General features: G+C 36.5%; 1 protein-coding gene and 1 non-coding gene across 2 annotated transcripts; both read right to left on the bottom strand.

The window, feature by feature from the left end:
• Window positions 1-913: 913 nt before the first annotated feature.
• On the bottom strand, window positions 914-986 carry TRNAK-UUU. The gene has a single exon. It is a non-coding gene; the product is annotated as a tRNA-Lys (tRNA).
• Window positions 987-6,879: 5,893 nt separating this feature from the next.
• On the bottom strand, window positions 6,880-19,084 carry LOC120197316. Its single transcript, XM_039198891.1, has 2 exons — window positions 18,609-19,084; window positions 6,880-8,202 (listed from the first exon to the last, which is right to left on the bottom strand). The coding sequence occupies exon 2, from the start codon at window positions 8,113-8,115 to the stop codon at window positions 6,880-6,882; it is 1,236 nt and encodes a 411-aa protein (XP_039054822.1). The 5' UTR covers window positions 8,116-8,202; window positions 18,609-19,084.
• Between the last annotated feature and the right edge of the window lie 1,271 nt (window positions 19,085-20,355).

Here is a 20,355-nt window from a genome sequence, read left to right as displayed (position 1 = left end):
AGGGTTAACAATCCAAACATGCCCATAGTTAAACAATGACGTGTGTTCTGTTCCCATTAGGCAATTGGGTGTTTAAAAAAAATCGTACTTTGTAAGGGATTCGGTGACCTACTCCAATTTTGCAATTTCTACAGCGTACATACTAATTTATACATATATCGACAAATCGTCCGATTATTAAATTACGATAAGTTATATTTTCAACATTCAACTAGCCAAGTTTGATTATTTAAGCATTTCATCGTTGATATGTTCAACTGTTAGTTTGTCTGTTCAAATTAAAGGTTTGTTTGGAATTTGACATAATTTAGACAAAGATTTTAGCCTCAAAAAATAGGTTTTGAACAAAAGTTTTTGACCCATTAATATATAAGTCAAATTCGAACTTCACAATGCGAGGCAAGAAGCCTTGCAGAAAAAGAAAGCAGAGAGGAAAAAGATGTTACAGGAGACCGACGCAAAGCTCAGTGCCGAAGCGAAAGAACGTGCTCGGCAGATGATGAAGGCAATGCCGAAAATGAAGATGATCTGTGCGTAGATGTCTTTTGGTCTTTTATTAGGCACTCAACCAGAGATTTAGTGGTATCGATGCCATTAACTGTAGTACTAGTTCAGGGATCTTCTTAGTATTTGCAGATCAATTGTATCCTCCCTGTGAATTTACTTTAGTTTTCAATTTTATATCTATACATGTTGCACTCAATTTACATCTGGTGTTGGATCGGAATGTGGACGTCGGAGACGATCAAGGCATCCCATACAAACAAAGTCGTCGACAAACCAAAGCTAAATACATAAAAAAAAAAAACAGACAATAACCGACACAACCACCATGTGAGCGGATAGTGGTGTTTCCCGAGCTATACTCCGTTACTCCCCAAGCATATTGCGGAGTCAAAATGAAAAATAAACACGCCGTCTGTGGGAATCGAACCCACGACCACGTGGTTAAAAGCCACGCGCTCTACCAGCTGAGCTAAGACGGCTAGTTGACACAATAATTCGGTTTTTAATAATTGTTACTTACAAACAAAATTAATAAAACACATTTCGACATGGGATAAATATGCATGTTTTTTGGAATTTGGACTTTCCCTTCAATGTAAAATATTCACATCATTAACTTTAATGATTATATATATATATAATAAAAGAAGCCCGAATTACTTCTCATTATGTTCATAATCAATTCCGATATAGCAGTCGGATAGTGAAAAGAGATGTTGCAAATACCACTCCCAATGAAGAGTTTTGCATGGCAACCTGAGCGTGGAGATTGCATGTACTCCACATAAGATTAACAAAACAACATTGCAGAAGTATTAACAATAGGTTGAACATTGGAGGCACACTCGAGGGTGACCAATTCTTAATTTATAAGTATTTAAAGAAGATAACTTCGATCTATAATCTCACGACACAATCAATAGAGTAGATCGAGTATATGACCTACGCCAACATGAACCAATCAATTATCAATCAATTCTCTAATAATCAACTTTAATCTTTGATTATTCAACATTTTCCACACCGAGATGTGTTGACTATGCACCGAAAGTGTGCATAATAAATGCAACTTTCGGTGCTGCTTGAAAAAAAGGGGCAGCAGCTATTGTTGAATTTTCAGCAATGGTAAAATCTTATTTTTAGCCATTGTAATTTAGGGTATTTACAAATTAGTCCTTAAAACTTCAACTATAATACCCTAGCTCATTTAGCTTCAAAATCATCCCAAAGCATTCTAGCTTTCTTCCAATACTAGAGAATTTAGAGAGTTTCTTGAGAGTTGTTTTCTCATTTTTATCAAGAGAGAATTATCATTGTTTTCTCCTTGGTAGATCAAGAGAGGTTGTAATTCCTAGTTTCTCATAGTGAAATTCTTCTACCGTTGCCCGTGGTTTTTACCCTATATTATTTAGGGGTTTTCCACATAAATTTGTGTCTCTTTTATCTTCATTTTTATTTTCTCAAATTATTAGTTGCGATTTTGCTCTATCAGATAGCCGTCTTCCGCAACAATTGGTATCCGAGCCATATTTGAGTGTGTAATATCTGCTTATTGTCTTTGTGGTTGCCACCAAAAGGCGGATCCTCCAACATAAGAAAATAAGAAGGTATTACCCATTCTTTGAGGTTCTAGAGAACTATTCACGATAGTGAAATAGTGGGAGCTATCAATAATAGAAGCTATGACAATAAAAAATTGACATTGAAAAGTTCAATGGGAGAAATTTATCATTGTGGAAATTGAAGATGAAAGCCATCCTGAGGAAAGACGGGTGTCTAGCGGCTATCAATGAAAGGCCGGTGGATTTCGCAGATGACAGCAAATGGAACGAGATGGACGGAAATGCTATGGCAAACTTTCATCTAGCATTAGCAGATGAAGTATTGTCAAGCATCGAGGAGAAGAAGACAGCTAAGGAGATATGGGATCATCTCACCAAATTGTACGAGGCCACATCGCTGCACAATAAAATTTTCCTTAAAAGGAAATTGTATACTCTCCGTATGCCAGAATCTACTTCAGTGACGGAGCACTTAAATACACTGAACACCTTATTTTCTCAGCTTACATCCTTAAGCTGTAAAATAGGAGAACAAGAACGTGCTGAACTTCTACTTCAAAGTCTACCGGATTCATACGATCAACTCATCATCAACTTGACAAACAGTAATGTCACCAGTTTAGTCTTCGATGATGTTGCAGCTGCTGTTCTACAAGAAGAAAATCGGCGCAAGAATAAGGAAGACAGACAAGTAAATCTGCAACAAGCAAAAGCGTTGACAACGATGACAACGATGAGAGGAAGATCAACAGAACGTGGCCAAAGCAGCAGTCACAAACATGGTAGATCGAAGTCGATGAGCAAGAAGAATTTAAAGTGCTACAACCGTGGAAAGAAATGTCACTTGAAGAAGGATTGTTGGAGCCTAAATAAAAAATCCAATCCACAAGGTAATACCGCAAACACTTCAGATTATGGAGATGTTCTATGTTGTGAAGCGTCAACCACCGTGGAAGGTAGAAAGAGATATGCAAATATATGGCTCATTGATTCGGGAGCAACATATCACATGATCTCAAGAAGAGAATGGTTCTATCATTATGAACCTGTCTCAGGAGGATCTGTGTATAGTTGCAATGATCATGCCTTAGAGATCATTGGCGTGGGAACTATCAAATTGAAGATGTATGATGGAACAATTAAAGTTGTTCGAGATGTGCGGCATGTGAAAGGCCTGAAGAAAAATTTATTATCCTACGGATTGTTGGATAATAATGCAAGCAAGATTGACACACGGAAAGGAATCATGAAGGTGTTCCGTGGAGCGCTTGTGGTACTGAAAGGCGAAAAGATAGCAGCAAACGTGTACATGCTAAAGGGAGAGATTTTGTTAGAAGTAGAAGCCTCTGTTGCCTCATGTAGTTCAGATTCTACAATGCTATGGCATCAGAAACTTGGACACATGTCAGAACAAGGAATGAAAGTCCTTGTGGAGAAAAAGCTACTTCCAGGCTTAACAAATGTATCACTTACTTTGTGTGAGCATTGCATAACAAGTAAGCAGCACCGGTTGAAATTCAACACGTCAAATTCTAGAGGCAAAAATGTTCTAGAATTGGTTCATTCTGACGTATGGAAAGCACCGGTTACATCCCTAGGCGGAGCAAAATACTTTGTCTCATTTATTGATGACTACTCTAGGAGATGCTGGGTGTACCCTATTAAGAAGAAGTCAGATGTGTTTTCAACTTTCAAAAACTTCAAAGCGCGGGTGGAACTTGATTCTGGAAATAAGATCAAGTATTTCAGAACAGATAATGGAGGAGAATACACAAGCAAAAATTTGATGACTTTTGCAGGAAAGAATGTATCAAAAGACAGTTCACAGTAGCAAACACTCCTCAATAAAATAGAGTGGTAGAGCGGATGAACAGAACCTTGTTAGAAATAACAAGAGCAATGTTGAGGGATGCAAGCCTAGAAAAATCATTATGGGCAGAAGCAGCAAATACCGCCTGTTATTTGGTGAATCAAGCTCCATCAACTGCAATAGAGTTGAAGACACCAATAGAGATGTGGACTGGTAAACCAGCTGATTATTCAAACCTCCATGTATTTGGAAGTATTGTGTACGTGATGTACAACTCCCAAGAAATTTCAAAGTTGGATCCAAAATCCAGGAAATGCAAATTCTTGGGGTATGCTGATGGAGTAAAGGGGTATCGCTTGTGGGATCCCACTGCCCGCAAAGTGATAATCAACAGAGATGTTGTCTTTGTAGAAGATAAGCTACAAAGAAAAGAAGACGATGATAGCACTGAAAAGTCAGAGACTACACAGATACATGTGGAAAAGGATGTTGAACAAGAAGATTCTTCTGAAGCAGAACCAGAGAGTTCTGAAGCTCCAACAACTCGTTAATCAGATCGTGTGAGAAGACGTCCCAATTGGCACTTAGATTATGTTATAGAAGGTAATATTACATATTGCCTTTTAACAGAGGACGGTGAGCCATCAACATACCATGAGGTAATAAACAACTCAGATGCTTCACTGTGGATGATTGCGATACAAGAAGAAATTGAAGCCCTTCATAAAAATAATACATGGGACCTTGTGCCACTACCACAAGGAAGGAAGCCAATTGGTAACAAATGGGTCTTCAAAATCAAGCAAAATGGTGACGATCAAGTTGAGAGGTATCGTGCAAGACTGGTGGTCAAAGGATATGCTCAAAAAGAAGGTATTGATTTCAATGAAATATTTTCTCCTGTGGTTCGACTAACAACAGTTCGAGTAGTTTTGGCAATATGTGCTATATTGAACTTACATCTAGAGCAGCTAGATGTTAAAACAGCTTTTCTTCATGGAAATCTTGAAGAAGAGATTTACATGCTCCAGCCTGAAGGTTTTGAAGAAAAAGAAAATAAGAACTTGGTTTGCAGGTTGAACAAGTCTTTGTACGGTCTAAAGCAGGCGATGAGGTGTTGGTATAAGAGATTTGATTCCTTCATTATGTGCCTTGGATACAACAGACTTAATGCAGACCCTTGTGCTTATTTCAAGAGGTCTGGTGATAACGATTTTATTATATTGATGTTGTATGTGGATGACATGTTGGTTGCAGGACCCAAAAAAGATCATATTGAAGAATTGAAGGCACAACTGGCTAGGGAATTTGAAATTAAGGACTTGAGATCAGCAAACAAGATTCTAGGGATGCAAATTCATCGAGATAAAAGTAATAGGAAGATTTGGCTTTCACAAAAGAATTACTTAAAGAAGATCTTGTCACGATTTAGCATGCAAGATTGTAAGCCAATTTCTACCCCTCTTCCTATTAACTTCAAATTATCCTCTAGTATGAGTCCTAGCAGTGAAGAAAAGAGGATGGAGATGTCTCGAGTATAGTATGCATCGGCAGTGGGAAGTTTAATGTTCGCTATGATATGCACAAGACCAGACATTGCACAAGCAGTGGGAGTGGTTAGTCAGTACATGGTGAACACATGCAAAGAGCATTGGAATACAGTAAAGAGGATCCTGAGATACATCAAAAGAACCTCAAATGTTGCATTATATTACAGAGGATCAAATTTACTTATCAATGGGTATGTTGATTCTGGCAGGGGATTTAGATAAAAGCAAATCTACTACAGGATATGTGTTTAAAGTTGCTGGTGGAGCTGTAAGCTGGGTTTCAAAATTGCAGTCAGTTGTGGCTACATCCATAACAGAAACAGAATATGTATCAGCTACACAAGCCAGTAAAGAAGCAATTTGGTTGAAGATGCTATTGGAGGAGCTTGGGCACAATCAAGAGTATGTCTCTCTGTTTTGTGACAGTCAAAATGCCTTGCATCTAGCAAGGAATCCAGGATTTCATTCAAGGATAAAGCACATACGAGTTCAATACCATTTCATTCGTGAAAAGGTGGAAGAAGGGACGATAGATATGCAGAAGATCCATACCAAAGACAATATAACATATTTCATGACGAAGGCGATCAATGCTGATAAATTTACCTGGTGTCGATCCTCTTGTGGCCTGTCAGAGACGTAAGCAACATGATGGTACAAGGTAGAAAGAATGGTGTGAAGATATGATTGTTCCAATCAAATCTTCAAGTGGGAGATTGTTGACTATGCACCGAAAGTGTGCATAATAAATGCAACTTTCGGTGCTGCTTGAAAAAAAGGGACAACAATTATTGTTGAATTTTCAGCAATGGTAAAATCTCTTTTTTAGCCATTGTAATTTAGGGTATTTACAAATTAGTCCTTAAAACTTCAACTATAAATACCCTAGCTCATTTAGCTTCAAAATCATCCCAAAGCATTTTAGCTTTCTTCAAATACTAGAGAATTTAGAGAGTTTCTTGAGAGTTGTTTTCTCCTTTTTTATCAAGAGAGAATTATCATTATTTTCTCATTGGTAGATCGAGAGAGGTTGTAATTCCTATTTTCTCATAGTGAAATTCTTCTACCATTGCCCGTGGTTTTTACCCTATATTATTTAAGGGTTTTCCACATAAATTTTGTGTCTCTTTTATCTTCATTTTTATTTTCTCAAATTATTAGTTGCGATTTTGCTCTATCAGATAGCCGTCTTTCGCAACAAGATGTTGTATATGATGAACTACTTGACATCAAATATTTTCCTGACATTTTATCTTGGAAGAAAAAGTTCCAATTTGTGGGATAAAAATCAGAAAAGTGAAAATCAAATTCAAAGACCCTTCTATGAAACCTGCATGAAATAGATATGAAATCCGTAGCAATGAGAAAATCATGGTATGCATATATGTATGTTTTATGTATGAGGTACACGCTCAACAACCATACAAGAGCTTTAAACTTTAATGAAATATCATTGGAAATATCTATATAAAAGTCGACTGCACTCACAGTGAATGTTAAAATTACATTCAGATTCTCTACATTCTAGAGTAGGCCCACTGCGAAGACTACTGCATACTTTACATCGACGACAATTCCAGATGTTTTTCACAACAGTTAATGGATGTTGATGACAAGACAATTTGACTTTGCTTCCAAGCTTCATAAACAGAGGATCCCCGAGAACACATACGAAATGAAGAGAGTTATCACAATCGGCACAGTAGTAAAACCAGTCATTCGGGTCTCGTTCATTCTCACACAGATCACAGTAATGTTGAGAAGGACTAGAATTATCGGAATAAGTCAGAGTAAGGGAATGTCTGTCGTACTTGTATCGAGCCGTGAGCGGTAACTTCACACATCGTATGTCTAAAGTGAAATCACAACGCTTCATGCATCTATATGCAATACAATCTTCGAATATTACTTCGAGACTACCACTGCACTTTGTTGGAAAATCGTGGATGAGAAAGAGTGAATGCTCATGACTCGGATGCTTTAGAGTGTCCGATAACAAAATACATCGAACGTCGCATCGAAAGAATGATCCGCAATCTTTGTAGTTGCATTGATAGCTAAATCCATGGTAAGGACGCCAACAAGCATAGCATATTGAATAGTTACCCCTTGAGTTTGAGTTCGAGAGTGTTAGCAAGTGATTGTGAAATGGATGTCGTCTTTCTCTAGGCAATTCAGCACAATGTTTATGGAGAAAAAACTTACATTGCTCACAACTATAGAAAGGAGTTGAGATAAGCCTCATACACCCATCACATTGGCTATCATCTTTGATCTCTCCACTAAAAATGAGTATTAGATTGTGATCATGATAGGTATGTTTGATCTCAACCGCAACCATATGCTCACCGATTCGCATTTGTTCAACAACATCGGTAATCAAGTTCTGAGACTCACATGATGCTTCCTCGAACCTCTTGTTCGCGTCTTCCGAGACAATTGTTCCATCCCAAATCGCTTTATTGGTAGCACAATATACATGAGCAATATAATTGCAATCGAAATCAGAACAACAGTAACTGCCATACCTTGTATCGACTTCTTCATAACAAATCTTGCACATCCATTCTTGAAACTGATCATCTTCTTGAAGACAAAATGAATGAGAAATCACATGAGGATGTCGCGTAATCATGAAATTTCGGGGCATCGAAATACACTTCTTGTGTACAACAAGGTTACACATAATATAGAGATAAGGGCTGTGATTTCCGGCGATGCCACAAAAATCACAAACAAATGATATTTGTTTCAGTAGAAGAATCCATGGGTGATACATGCATCACAAGGCTCACATCAAAGGAAGAAGTAATAACTCTTCCAAATGATCCACTCGTCCAAGCTTTGGAAAAGAAGATCAGAATAGCAGCAGACTTGATATGACTTTTTGAATGGTATCCTGATCTTATTTGGTCGACATGTCTTCTATATATACAATCGTCTGTCTCTTATCTTTCCAACGGTTCTTTAATTGTATCAATCTGATATCGGGAACTCAAGATATGGCCATTTTACTAAACATGGTGCATGCAGAAAATCATATACGGGATTAATACGGGATTTTGTAAATATTACGAATTTTCAATAATTTTATTGATTATTTGTAATATAACTTAATATAGAATGATGCATTATCTTTTAGAATTAGATTTATTATTTTATTAGGAATTAAGGTTGGGTTAAAAATATTATCTTTAGTTATTATTATTTTATTAGGAATTAGAGTTAAGATATGTTTAGTTTATTATTATTTTATTCATTAGTTATTTAGGACCTTTAGAACTCAGCCCCTATATAAAGGATGTTTCATTAAACTTTGTAAATCAAGATTTCTTTGATTAATAATACAACGAGAGTTCATTTTTTGCAAGTGTTGATTGTCTTGTGCCTTCGAAGCTTCTTCTCCTTGAGTTCTTTCAAGTTCTTGTGAGGGAGATTAATCTTCACACTCTAATTTGACTTTTCATCGCGACTAGGAGGGTTGGTTAGAGCCATATTATCGTGTTTGCCTTTTCATTGCGACTAGGAGGGCTCGATAGGACATTATCCATCGATTTTCCACATATCCATCCACATCATCAATCATCTTTACCGTTCGCCTTCATAACGGAGATCTTTTGATTTCTTGGTTATCTTATTTTATTTACAATTATTTTATCTTTTCTTTATCTTGTTTTAATCTTATTTCTTATCTTGTTTCCAGCACAAAAAAACCCTAAATAACCCTATCTATTGCCACCACCTTCCCTATTCGTTCCCCATTGTTCTTCATTGAGTCTAAAGCTTTCTAGGTTTGATTCTTCAACAAGAGCAACGTTCATCAATCCGCCACCGCTTCCCTATCAATTGGTATCAGATTTGGGACGATTCTTGGAAAGAAGCAAGCAATCTTGTTTGTTCTTGCACACAACACCGTCAAGGTACCCCAACGGAGCTAGTTCAGAGAAGATTCATCGTTTCAGGTTATTTTTATTTAATTTTAATTTAGATTCAAATCATTCTTGTTAGTTTGCTATTTAAAAAAAACAAAAAAAAAACAAAAAAAAAACAAAAAAGCCAAAATTTCAAAAAAAAAAATTGAAAATGAAGGTATTTAGGGATTATTTTCTTCAGATATCATATTCATCTTAATTTTAATCTCCAGTCCAAAATTCACTTCAATCAGAGTTCATTAGAGCCTTCAAATACAACATTCAAGTTTTATCGGCAGATTCGGTCTAGAATATTGTCGAATTTCTTGAAAATTCTACAGGAGGACTTTTGTGGTGAAAATTTACATATTGAAACTCCATATATTGGAGATCATTCACACAAAAAATAAGAAGTTTTGGATATCAAGAACAACTTCGAACAAAGCGATCAAGAAAAACAGATTGTTTGAGGACTCACCGTTCAACAGAGTCTACTGGATACTACTGAAAGTATTTGGTTCTGAAATTTTACAGGTGGTTGCTTGACGCATCTAAAGACATTCAAGAAATTTTCCAGAATTTTTGGATACCGGTAACCCCCTCAAAAACGTTGCTCAAGTTGATCCAGCGTTTTCTAGGTTTTCTGGTTTGGTCATTTTTTCTTTGACCCTTAGTGCTTTAGGTTCTTTTGTTTTTCCCTGTTATTGTTCTTTTTCATTATCTAACACATTATCTTCCTTGTGTTAGTAGGACTAAAGAGTTTGCATACTTCTTTCTTCTTTGCATTCTCGTTCTCTTGGAGTCTAACCTTTGTTTGGCCTCTTAGAGCTTTTAGGTTTTTCTTATCGCCTTTGCTAGTAATCAAACTCCGATACGAACTGTGGAAGACTACTTGGTAAAGTGAGTTTTAAAGAGTACAAGATCGGCTTACTTGCCTCTCGTTGTGTTACTTTCTTGGAGTGACTTGTGAGGTTTCTTGCTTCGTTGAATTTTCTTTCTTTTATTTTTATTTTACTTTAAAATTTTCTTTCGAGTGTTATGATTTAAGGATGGGCGACAATAACAACAAGACACTTACGGCTATCTTAGCCACACTTGCACGACTCACGACTCAAGTTGAAAGATTTGATGAACTTACCAATACCGTGAGAGAATGACGAGAACCACAACTGGATCTACCAAAACAGAATCAAAGACCAAACAATGCTGAACTTTTGGTACCCAAGCGAGAACAACCACGTTTCCAAGCACCCGAACTCTTTGCAAAACCAAAGTTCATGATCCCATCTTTCAAAGGATACAACGATCCGGACAGGTACATTGTTTGGGAAGGAAAAGTTGATCTCATGTTCTCATACCATGACTACCCCCAAGCTAAACAAGTTCCCCTCATCACCATGCAATTCGAAGGATATGCTAGAACTTGGTGGATGCAAACAAGGAAAAAGATCCAGAACTTCCAAATTCCAACAATCACTTCTTGGACCGACCTCAAACAAACCATGAGGAAGCGATTCCTACCGACACATTATACACGAGAAGTTAAACTATGACTACACCGACTCCGACAAGGTAGAAGTTCAGTTGAAGACTACTATAAGGAGATGCAGTCCTTACTCAATAGGGCTAACATAACCGAAAAAGAAGAGGTCACCGTGTCAAGATTCATCTTCAGCTTGAACTCAAACATCACTGATCTTCTTAACCTCCATGGGTACGAAAACCTTGAAGATACACTAAAGAAAGCAATGACAATCGAAGCACAAATCCAAAGGAGATTCCAATTCAGAGAACATTACCAAGGTATTTCATCCTCTTACCAAGGTAATCCTTCAAATCCTTCTTCATCTTCTAAAAAAAGTCCAGAGATGACAAACCCGACAAGGAGAAACAACGACCAGCAAAGGATTACACACTTCTAGTCCCTAAAGTTTAACCCGTGGGAGGTGAGTGAACCTAGATGTTTGATGAAAATAGTGACTCAAAATATATGTGTGAGTACAAAAGAATTGAGAGAGAACCTTCTTTACAAACAACCTTGCATCCTTGTTCGCTTTAGGGAATCAATTGTTTCGATTTCTAACATTAACAAGGATTTGCCTAGTGTGTTTTCGTCTCTTTTACATGATTCTCGAGAAGTGTTAGGTGATCTACCTAACGAACTACCACTGAAAAGAGGAAAACAATGCCAAACCAATCTGTTAGGATTTTCGGAAGCTCGAATCGACAACCAGAACGGTTTGTAAAGAGGGGTCAGAACGGTTTTGTGTTTAGGGAGTAAGGAGATTGAAAAATAGAGAATTGTACAGCGATTTATAGTGGTTCGAATTTCTCAATCAAAGTCTACGTCCACTACCTTAGCTCCTCACCAAGGATTTTCCAACAAATTCACTAATTTGTTCTTTCTTTTGAGGATAAAGAGTAACCTTACAAACTCCCTAGTTTTTCCGGGCTAAACTAGAACCTTTCCCTAGCTTTTACACGGGCTAAGCTAGAACCTTTCCCCTTTACAAAATGATAAGAAATGTAAACAAGAAAACCTCTCTAAGGTAGATGTTTACAAGATTGAGCTCACAAGAACAAAATATATACAAGAGAAAGATAAAATAAGAATGAAAAATTCTTCTCTTGTGTTTGATTGCTTGGATAGTTGTTCTATTACCTCTTCAAGTGTCCTTAGCTTGTATTTATAGCTTGGAATGTGTTTGAAGTCATATCTAGCCGTTGGGGATGTTTTGGAGCCGTTTGGGAATGATTTTTCTGCAAAAATAGGCTGCCCAGAATGGGGGGAATCGGTACCCCTTCATAGGGAATCGATACCCCTTCATAATATTCAAATATTATGACCGTTGGGCTGATGAACAGTGAGGGAATCGGTACCCTCAAGGGGGAATCGGTTCCCTCCGAGTAATCTGTTATTTCTCGGAGCCAAACCATGCAAGGGGAATCTATACCCGGGGAATCGATACCCCTGGGGGGAATCTGTTCCCGGGGAATCGATACCCCCTGGGAGGAATCTGTTCCCCCTGGGGGGGAATCTTTACCCCTGGACAATCTGATTTTTCTTGAAACCCTTTAAAAAGAAAATATTTTTGGCTCGATTAAGGCTCGAAATACTTTGTAAAATTGTTTTAAAATAGTTTAAGTATAAAACACAATTTTACACTTTAGTAAGGATTAAAATGAACTTTGAAAGACTTGGAGTAATATTTTGATATTCGAATAATTACATCGAATATACTTAGAAAATCTTTTGTAAAATCTTAAAATTCATTTAACTTAATTTGTTATATCGAAACATCAAAATGTTTTCAACAATCTCCCCCTTTTTGATATAACAAAACATTTGAGTAATTTTAATATTTTGAAATCAAGTTTGAAATTACTCCCCCTTACTTTAACACTTCTCCACTTTAACACCTTCACACTTCTCCCCCTTTTTGTTAAATCAAAAAGACACTAATATTTGAAGTTCAAAATAAATTTGGAGAGTAAGTAGTAAATTTGACATTTTAAAAATCATTTGAAAAAAATCAAATCTCCCCCTCAATAAATGCATTCCAAATAAAATTTTTCTTTTAAGATCTTGACACTTAAACAAAATTGAATTTCAACAAAGAATAACAAACATGTTACTGGCATATGAAATTCAATATATCCAAGACTAAAATACTTTATGCAATACTAATTGTTGAATTTAAGATCATATGCATAAAGTTTTCTAAAAATGTTATGCATTTGAAAATTTTTGATAGCAATTATTAGAGGGATATCATTTTTATTTAAACCACATGCATAAACATTTAAATTTAGGTCAATTTTTTTAAAGATTTATAAAATCAAAGTATTTGAAAAGTTGATATCAATTGTTAGAGAGATATCATTTGCATTAAAACAAATTTTGACCAAAATTTTATTATGATGAACTAAAAATTTTGAAAAATCATTACAATTTTAAAATGTTCATCATAATCATCTTTTGAACATACATGAGAGTAAAACAATGATGTATAATCATTTAAAACCAAAACTCATGCATGCTTAAAATCAAATGAGCAACCAAATAATCCAAAATTAAAAGTATTAAGCTTAGAGGTTACCCATTCCTTTTTCATGTGTGGCTAGAGTATCTTGAATATCATCATTTTCATCACAATTGCTTTCACATACCTACAAGAGACATTTAAGTAGATTTTGGTATCCAAATTGCTTTGGATCCTTGAACGTTAGTTACAATGCCCCTTGTTCCTTTTGGAACCCATACTTGCCTAATTTTAAAATGTTTTCTTTTCTTCAAAGGACAAGTATGTTCCATATGACCATGATAATGGCAATGTGAGCATTTTGCCATTTTTAAACATAATAGATTGTTTTTAGAAATTAATTCTTTTTCTTTTGTTAAGCTTTCAAGCTTAACTTCTAACTCAAAATTTTTCTTTTCTAAATCATTTATTTTGATTTTTGAAAGTTATAAATCATTTTTCAAAATTTCATTTTGATTTTCAAAATCAACTCTAGCTTTCAAAATCGATTTATTTTCAATTTTGAGTTTTGAAATTAATTTCATATATTTGGAATTCATGGTCTTAAATCCCAAATACAACCTATTATAAGCATCTTGTAACCCATCAAAAGTAAATGAATTAAATTCATTTGAGTTAGAAGATACCTCGAATTCTTCTTGAGTGGTCATGAGGCATAGGCTGACTACTTCATCTTCATCATTGGAATCATCTTCATCACTCCAAGATGCAACAAATGTCTTCTTCCCCTTTTTCTTTAGAAGAGGACATTCATACATGACATGCCCCTTTCTTTGACAATCAAAACATACCGGGGGACTCTTCTTCTTGGTTGATTCATGTTTCACTTCCTTGGAAATCATGAATCTCTTGAGTTTCTTCAAGAGCTTGACCATCTCTTCTTTTTGTTCATCATCGTCTTCACCCACCTAATCACTTGAATCTTGATAGCTTTCATTAATGCCTATGTCCTCATTCTTCTTCTTCTTGTTTTTCTTCTCTTCCCTTTCTTTATCTTCCTTCACCATCATCTCATGAGTGAGAAGGGAACCAATTAGCTCGTCGAGAGTGAGAGACTTTAGGTTTTTTGCTTCGATAATGGCTGTCTTCTTTGATTGCCACTCCTTTGGAAGAGAGTAAATCATCTTCCTCACAAGCTTCTCATTTGGGATTATTTTTCCATATCCATTGAGACCGTTGACAATCATAGAGAATATATCCGTCATAGCTTTGATGTCTTCATCGGGTTTCATCTTGAAGTTCTCGTAGCTATGGTTGAGAAGACTTTTCTTTGATTCCCTCACTTCGTCGGTTCCTTCATGAGTGACTTGGAGCTTATCCCTAATCTCTTTGGCACTGGAACAAGATGAGACTCTTCCATATTCATTTGGGCCTAAAGCACAAAATAGAATATGTATAGCCTTAGAATTAAGCTAAAATTTTTCTGCTCTTCTCTACTCCAATCGTTGTACTTGCCGGGTGGAAAAGAGTAACCGTCCATGATTGAGTACCAAGCTCCTAGATTGTATGATTGAATGAAGTACATCATCTTATTCTTCCAATGTGTATAATTTGCTCCATTGAAGAAGGGTGGCTTGTTGACCGGTTGTGAATCCATAATAGGATATTCTTCAAGATAATAAGCACCGGAGGAAAAAGTCATTTATTTGTCGGTTGCGTCGGGAATTGGTTGAGCTTCTTCTAGGATTGTCTCAAGGTGGTTAAACCTTCTTAACGAGTTAGGCTCTGATGCCAATTGTTAGGATTTTCAGAAGCTCGAATCGACAACCGGAACAGTTTGTAAAGAGGGGTCGGAACGGTTTTGTGTTTAGGGAGTAAGGAGATTAAAAAATAGAGAATTGCACAACGATTTATAGTGGTTCGACTTTCTCAATCAAAGTCTGTGTCCACTACCTTAGCTCCTCACCAAGGATTTTCCAACAAATTCACTAATTTGTTCTTTCTTTTGAGGATAAAGAGTAACCTTACAAACTCCCTAGTTTTTCCGGGCTAAACTAGAACCTTTCCCTAGCTTTTACACGGGCTAAGCTAGAACCTTTCCCCTTTACAAAATGATAAGAAATGTAAACAAGAAAACCTCTCTAAGGTAGGTGTTTACAAGATTGAGCTCACAAGAACAAAATATATACAAGAGAAAGATGAAATAAGAATGAAAAATTCTTCTCTTATGTTTGATTGCTTGGATAGTTGTTCTATTACCTCTTCAAGTGTCCTTAGCTTGTATTTATAGCTTGGAATGTGTTTGAAGTCATATCTAGCCGTTGGGGATGTTTTGGAGCCGTTTGGGAATGATTTTTCTGCAAAAATAGGCTGCCCAGAATGGGGGGAATCGGTACCCCTTCATAGGGAATCGATACCCCTTCATAATATTCAAATATTATGACCGTTGGGCTGATGAACAGTGAGGGAATCGGTACCCTCAAGGGGGGAATCGGTTCCCTCCGAGTAATCTGTTATTTCTCGGAGCCAAACCATGCAGGGGGAATCTGTACCCGGGGAATCGATACCCCTGGGGGAATCTGTTCCCGGGGAATCGATACCCCCTGGGGGGAATCTGTTCCCCCTGGACAATCTGATTTTTCTTGAAACCCTTTAAAAAGAAAATATTTTTGGCTCGATTAAGGCTCGAAATACTTTGTAAAATTGTTTTAAAATAGTTTAAGTATAAAACACAATTTTACACTTTAGTAAGGATTAAAATAAACTTTGAAAGACTTGGAGTAATATTTTGATATTCGAATAATTACATCGAATATACTTAGAAAATCTTTTGTAAAATCTTAAAATTCATTTAACTTAATTTGTTATATCGAAACATCAAAATGTTTTCAACACAATCTAATTCAAGGTTCCATCATACCTCATCAAACATACAATCTCGAAGAAACCAAAGAGTTGTATTTGTTACAAAAAGGCTACATCCAGGAAAGCCTTAGTCGTGACGCCATCTTAATGACGAAACATGATTTGAACAACTCTACAGGCTTTATAGTTCGTGCACAGGAAATCCATGCAAATGATGAAATAGTAAAAGCAACACGAGACTGGCCTACACCATCTTCCATCGCCAAGAGTTGTCGAATAGTGCTAGGTGACCCTCCTGACGGGTTACCACCTGAAAGCCCTAATCACTATGCCATATCTATGAAGAGTCACGATTTACGAGAGTCTAAAGGTAAGTATTTTATTACTCATTTTTATGACATTCTAACGTACTTCTTCTCCTTCTTACAAGGTAAGGCTCGTGAAGTTGTCATCTATACTAAACACAACTCCTTTAAGTGTGTAACATACCGAGGTAAGCAAAACACAATATATGATAGACTACCACGAAGGTATACTCTTACCTATCAAACTTATACTACTGTTCCGAGAATTGAACATATCAAAGATGTATATCACGATAACTCGGATATTTTTGATATTTCTACCCATACTTTTAAAAGTGCTTTTAATGAGCTTTATCTTGTATATGAGTTTCCTTGTCAACTAAACAGGTTCTACAGTCCACAAATCTCCTCTTGAGAATCATTAATTCATGAACCACACTTAGGAGACTTAAGGGATTACTTTAACAAACCAGTTGACATGGTTTTTAAACACTCATTCTCGCCACAAACGAATAAAACCATGGAGAAATTATCTGAAATAATCATACAGAAAGCCAACAGTGGCCAACGCCATGTTGAATTTCAACCAAAACATCAGATTACAAGACTTGTATGCAAAAGAGGATTTCAAGACTACAAGAAATCAGTTCCTACAAAGAAGAAACCTCGACTAAAACGCATAAAGAAACATCACATTGATCCTGGTAAATGTTTCACAAGTTTTTCTTTCAACACATCTAAATCTCTTTCTTTTGGATTTTTAGATTCGAGGACGAATCCTTTTGAGGAGTGGGTGAATGATACATGCACCAGAGTCCATAATACATGCTTCTTTGGACTAATGTTTCTACTCGAACCTATTAGAAGAACAAAGTCTCGAAGATTCAAAGCATATCTATTCGGTAAGCATAATGTGAATGGATTATTAAACTATTCTAATGTTTCTCCCTTTAATGTTTCAGATTCGAGGTCGAATATTTTTGAAGAAAGGGAGGATGATACATGCATCACAAGGCTCACATCAAAGGAAGAAGTAATAACTCTTCCAAATGATCCACTCATCCAAGCTTTGGAAAAGAAGATCAGAACAGCAGCAGACTTGATACGACTTTTTGAATGGTATCCTGATCTTATTTGGTCGACATGTCTTCTGGAGATACAACCGTATGTATCTTATATTTCCAACGGTTCTTTAATCGTATCAATCCGATATCGGGAACTCAATACAGGATTTTGTATTACAACCGTTGTCTTCTGGAGATACAACCGTTGTATTACTAAAGACGGTGCATGCAGAAAATCCTATACGGGATTAATACAGGATTTTGTAAATATTACGAATTTTTAATATTTTTATTGATTATTTGTAATATAACTTAATATAGGATGATGCATTATCTTTTAGGATTAGATTTATTATTTTATTAGGAATTAAGGTTGGGTTAAAAATATTATCTTTAGTTATTATTATTTTATTAGGAATTAGAGTTAAGATATGTTTAATTTATTATTATTTTATTCATTAGTTATTTAGGACCTTTAGAACTCAGTCCCTATATAAAGGAGGCTTCATTAAACTTTGTAAATCAAGATTTCTTTGATTAATAATACAACGAGAGTTCGTTTTTGCAAGTGTTGATTGCCTTGTGCCTTCGAAGCTTCTTCTCATTGAGTTCTTTCAAGTTCTTGTGAGGGAGATTAATCTTCACACTCCAATTTGCCTTTTCATCGCGACTAGGAGGGTTGGTTAGAGCCATATTAACGTGTTTGCCTTTTCATAGCGACTAGGAGGGCTCGATAGGACATTATCCATCGATTTTCCACATATCCATCCACGTCATCAATCATCTTTACCGTTCACCTTCATAAGGGATATCTTTTGATTTCTTGGTTATCTTATTTTATTTGCAATTCTTTTATCTTTTTTTTATCTTGTTTTAATCTTATTTCTTATCTTGTTTCCAGCACACACAAAAACCCTAAATAACCCTATCTATTGCCGCCACCTTCCCTATTTGTTCCCATTGTTCTTTATTGAGTCTAGAGCTTTCTAGGTTTGATTCTTCAACAAGAGCAACATTCATCAATCCGCCACCGCTTCCCTATCAATGGGTGTCCATGACTTGCAACTGTGATTTCTTTTGGTGCCAAGAAATCATCAAGGGTAAGCTCAAAGTTGCAAAGAGAGCAAGAATAAACAAACCCATCCCACTGGATTTTGCACAACTAGCAGCTACATTCTTGAGGATGAGTAGCAGCTGGTGCCGGCAAAAGAGTAAGAGGGTGCTTAAGATCATAGGGGTGATTAATCTCAAGGCTTGATTCTGCACTTTTCTTATGAAGGTTAAAGAACGTCGGATAAGTACAATCCGAGCAGTGGTAAATCGGACCGAACAATGGATTCTTACATCCATAGCAATCGTTTGTGACTTCGTCTTCATGGTTTTCGACGAAGAACAATGGATGCTGGTGCAAACAGGTAGGGAAATTCGAAGCAACAGATACTTGAAGTAAAGTACAGGTTCCATGGAGATCGAAGTCACAAGAATCACAACGATAAGCAAATCCCCTAAAGCGGCGTTCACAGAAGTTACAAGTGTTAGGAAATAAACCGAGTACGAGTAATTTCCCTATAACCAGATTAGTGAGAATGCGAAATAAAAGCGGAAAAATAATACCCGAAATTGATAACGGAGTTCAGCCAATTGTGCTTACGTCTCCGGACTGCTGCAGATCTTTTACTAAGAGAGAAAATTTACAGGTGTTTACAAAACACTCACTACTCACAAGAAAACTTTCTTGTATTGGGAGAAAGAAATGATTTTTGGGATGATTTTGAAACTAAATGAGCTAAGGTATTTATAGTTGAAACTTAGGGACTAATCTTGTAGTTAACCCTATTTTTATTTCAATAAAAAATTAGGGCACCGAATTCGATTCCCCCAATTATTAAAAAAACCCAAACCGACGCCCCCAAATTCTAAAAAAATAAGCCCCCTTTTGTTGACTTATAATTAGGCGGTACTCCCCCACCATTTTTTTGACTTTTCTTCAACAATCTCCCACTTGAAGACTGATTTTAATCTATCTTCACACCTCGATCAATGCAGTTGCATTTCTGGTCTTGTTACTCTAGCATGCCAACTGAAGCTGAACACAACTTCAGTTTGTTCGTAGTTACCGTCTTTGCTAACATGTCTGCTGGATTTTGAGCTCCACTAATCTTTTCAAGTTTCAAAATCCCATCTTCCAGAAGAGACCGGATAAAATGATATCTCAATTGTATTTGCTTCATTCTGGAATGAAAAGACGGATTCTTTGCTAGATGTATAGCACTTTGACTATCGTAGTACAAGACATTGTTCTCTTGTTTCTTGCCTAACTCTTCCAAGAAACTTTGGAGCCAAACCATCTCCTTGCTGGCTTCCGTAACAGTAACATATTCTGCTTCAGTTGTGGAGAGAGCAACTATCTTCTGTAGTTGAGAAACCCAACTCACTGCAGTACCTCCTAGAGTATAGACATACCCTGTAGTGCTCCTTCTAATGTCAACATTTCCGGCTAAGTCAGCATCTACATAGCCTGTCAGTATCATATCTCCACCTTTGAAACAAAGTCTTTATTTGTGGTACCCCGCAAATATCTGAGGATCCATTTGACTGCTTCCCAATGTACTTTGCCCAGATTATTCATGTACCTACTAACAGCTCCCACTGCATTAGTAATATCTGGTCTGGTACAAACCATGGCATACATCAGACTTCCAATTGCTGAGGCGTACGTCACATTCACCATGTGTGCATGTTCTTCCTCCGTCTTTGGTGACTGTTCTTTGGAGAGTTTGAAATGAACACCTAAAGGT

Source organism: Hibiscus syriacus, unplaced genomic scaffold (assembly GCF_006381635.1).
Source record: "Hibiscus syriacus cultivar Baekdansim isolate YM2019G1 unplaced genomic scaffold, ASM638163v2 tig00117048_pilon, whole genome shotgun sequence".
NCBI classification, from domain to species: domain Eukaryota; kingdom Viridiplantae; phylum Streptophyta; class Magnoliopsida; order Malvales; family Malvaceae; genus Hibiscus; species Hibiscus syriacus.
The sequence above is the reverse complement of the archived record's forward strand: the minus strand, read 5'-3'. Positions and strand labels throughout refer to the sequence as shown.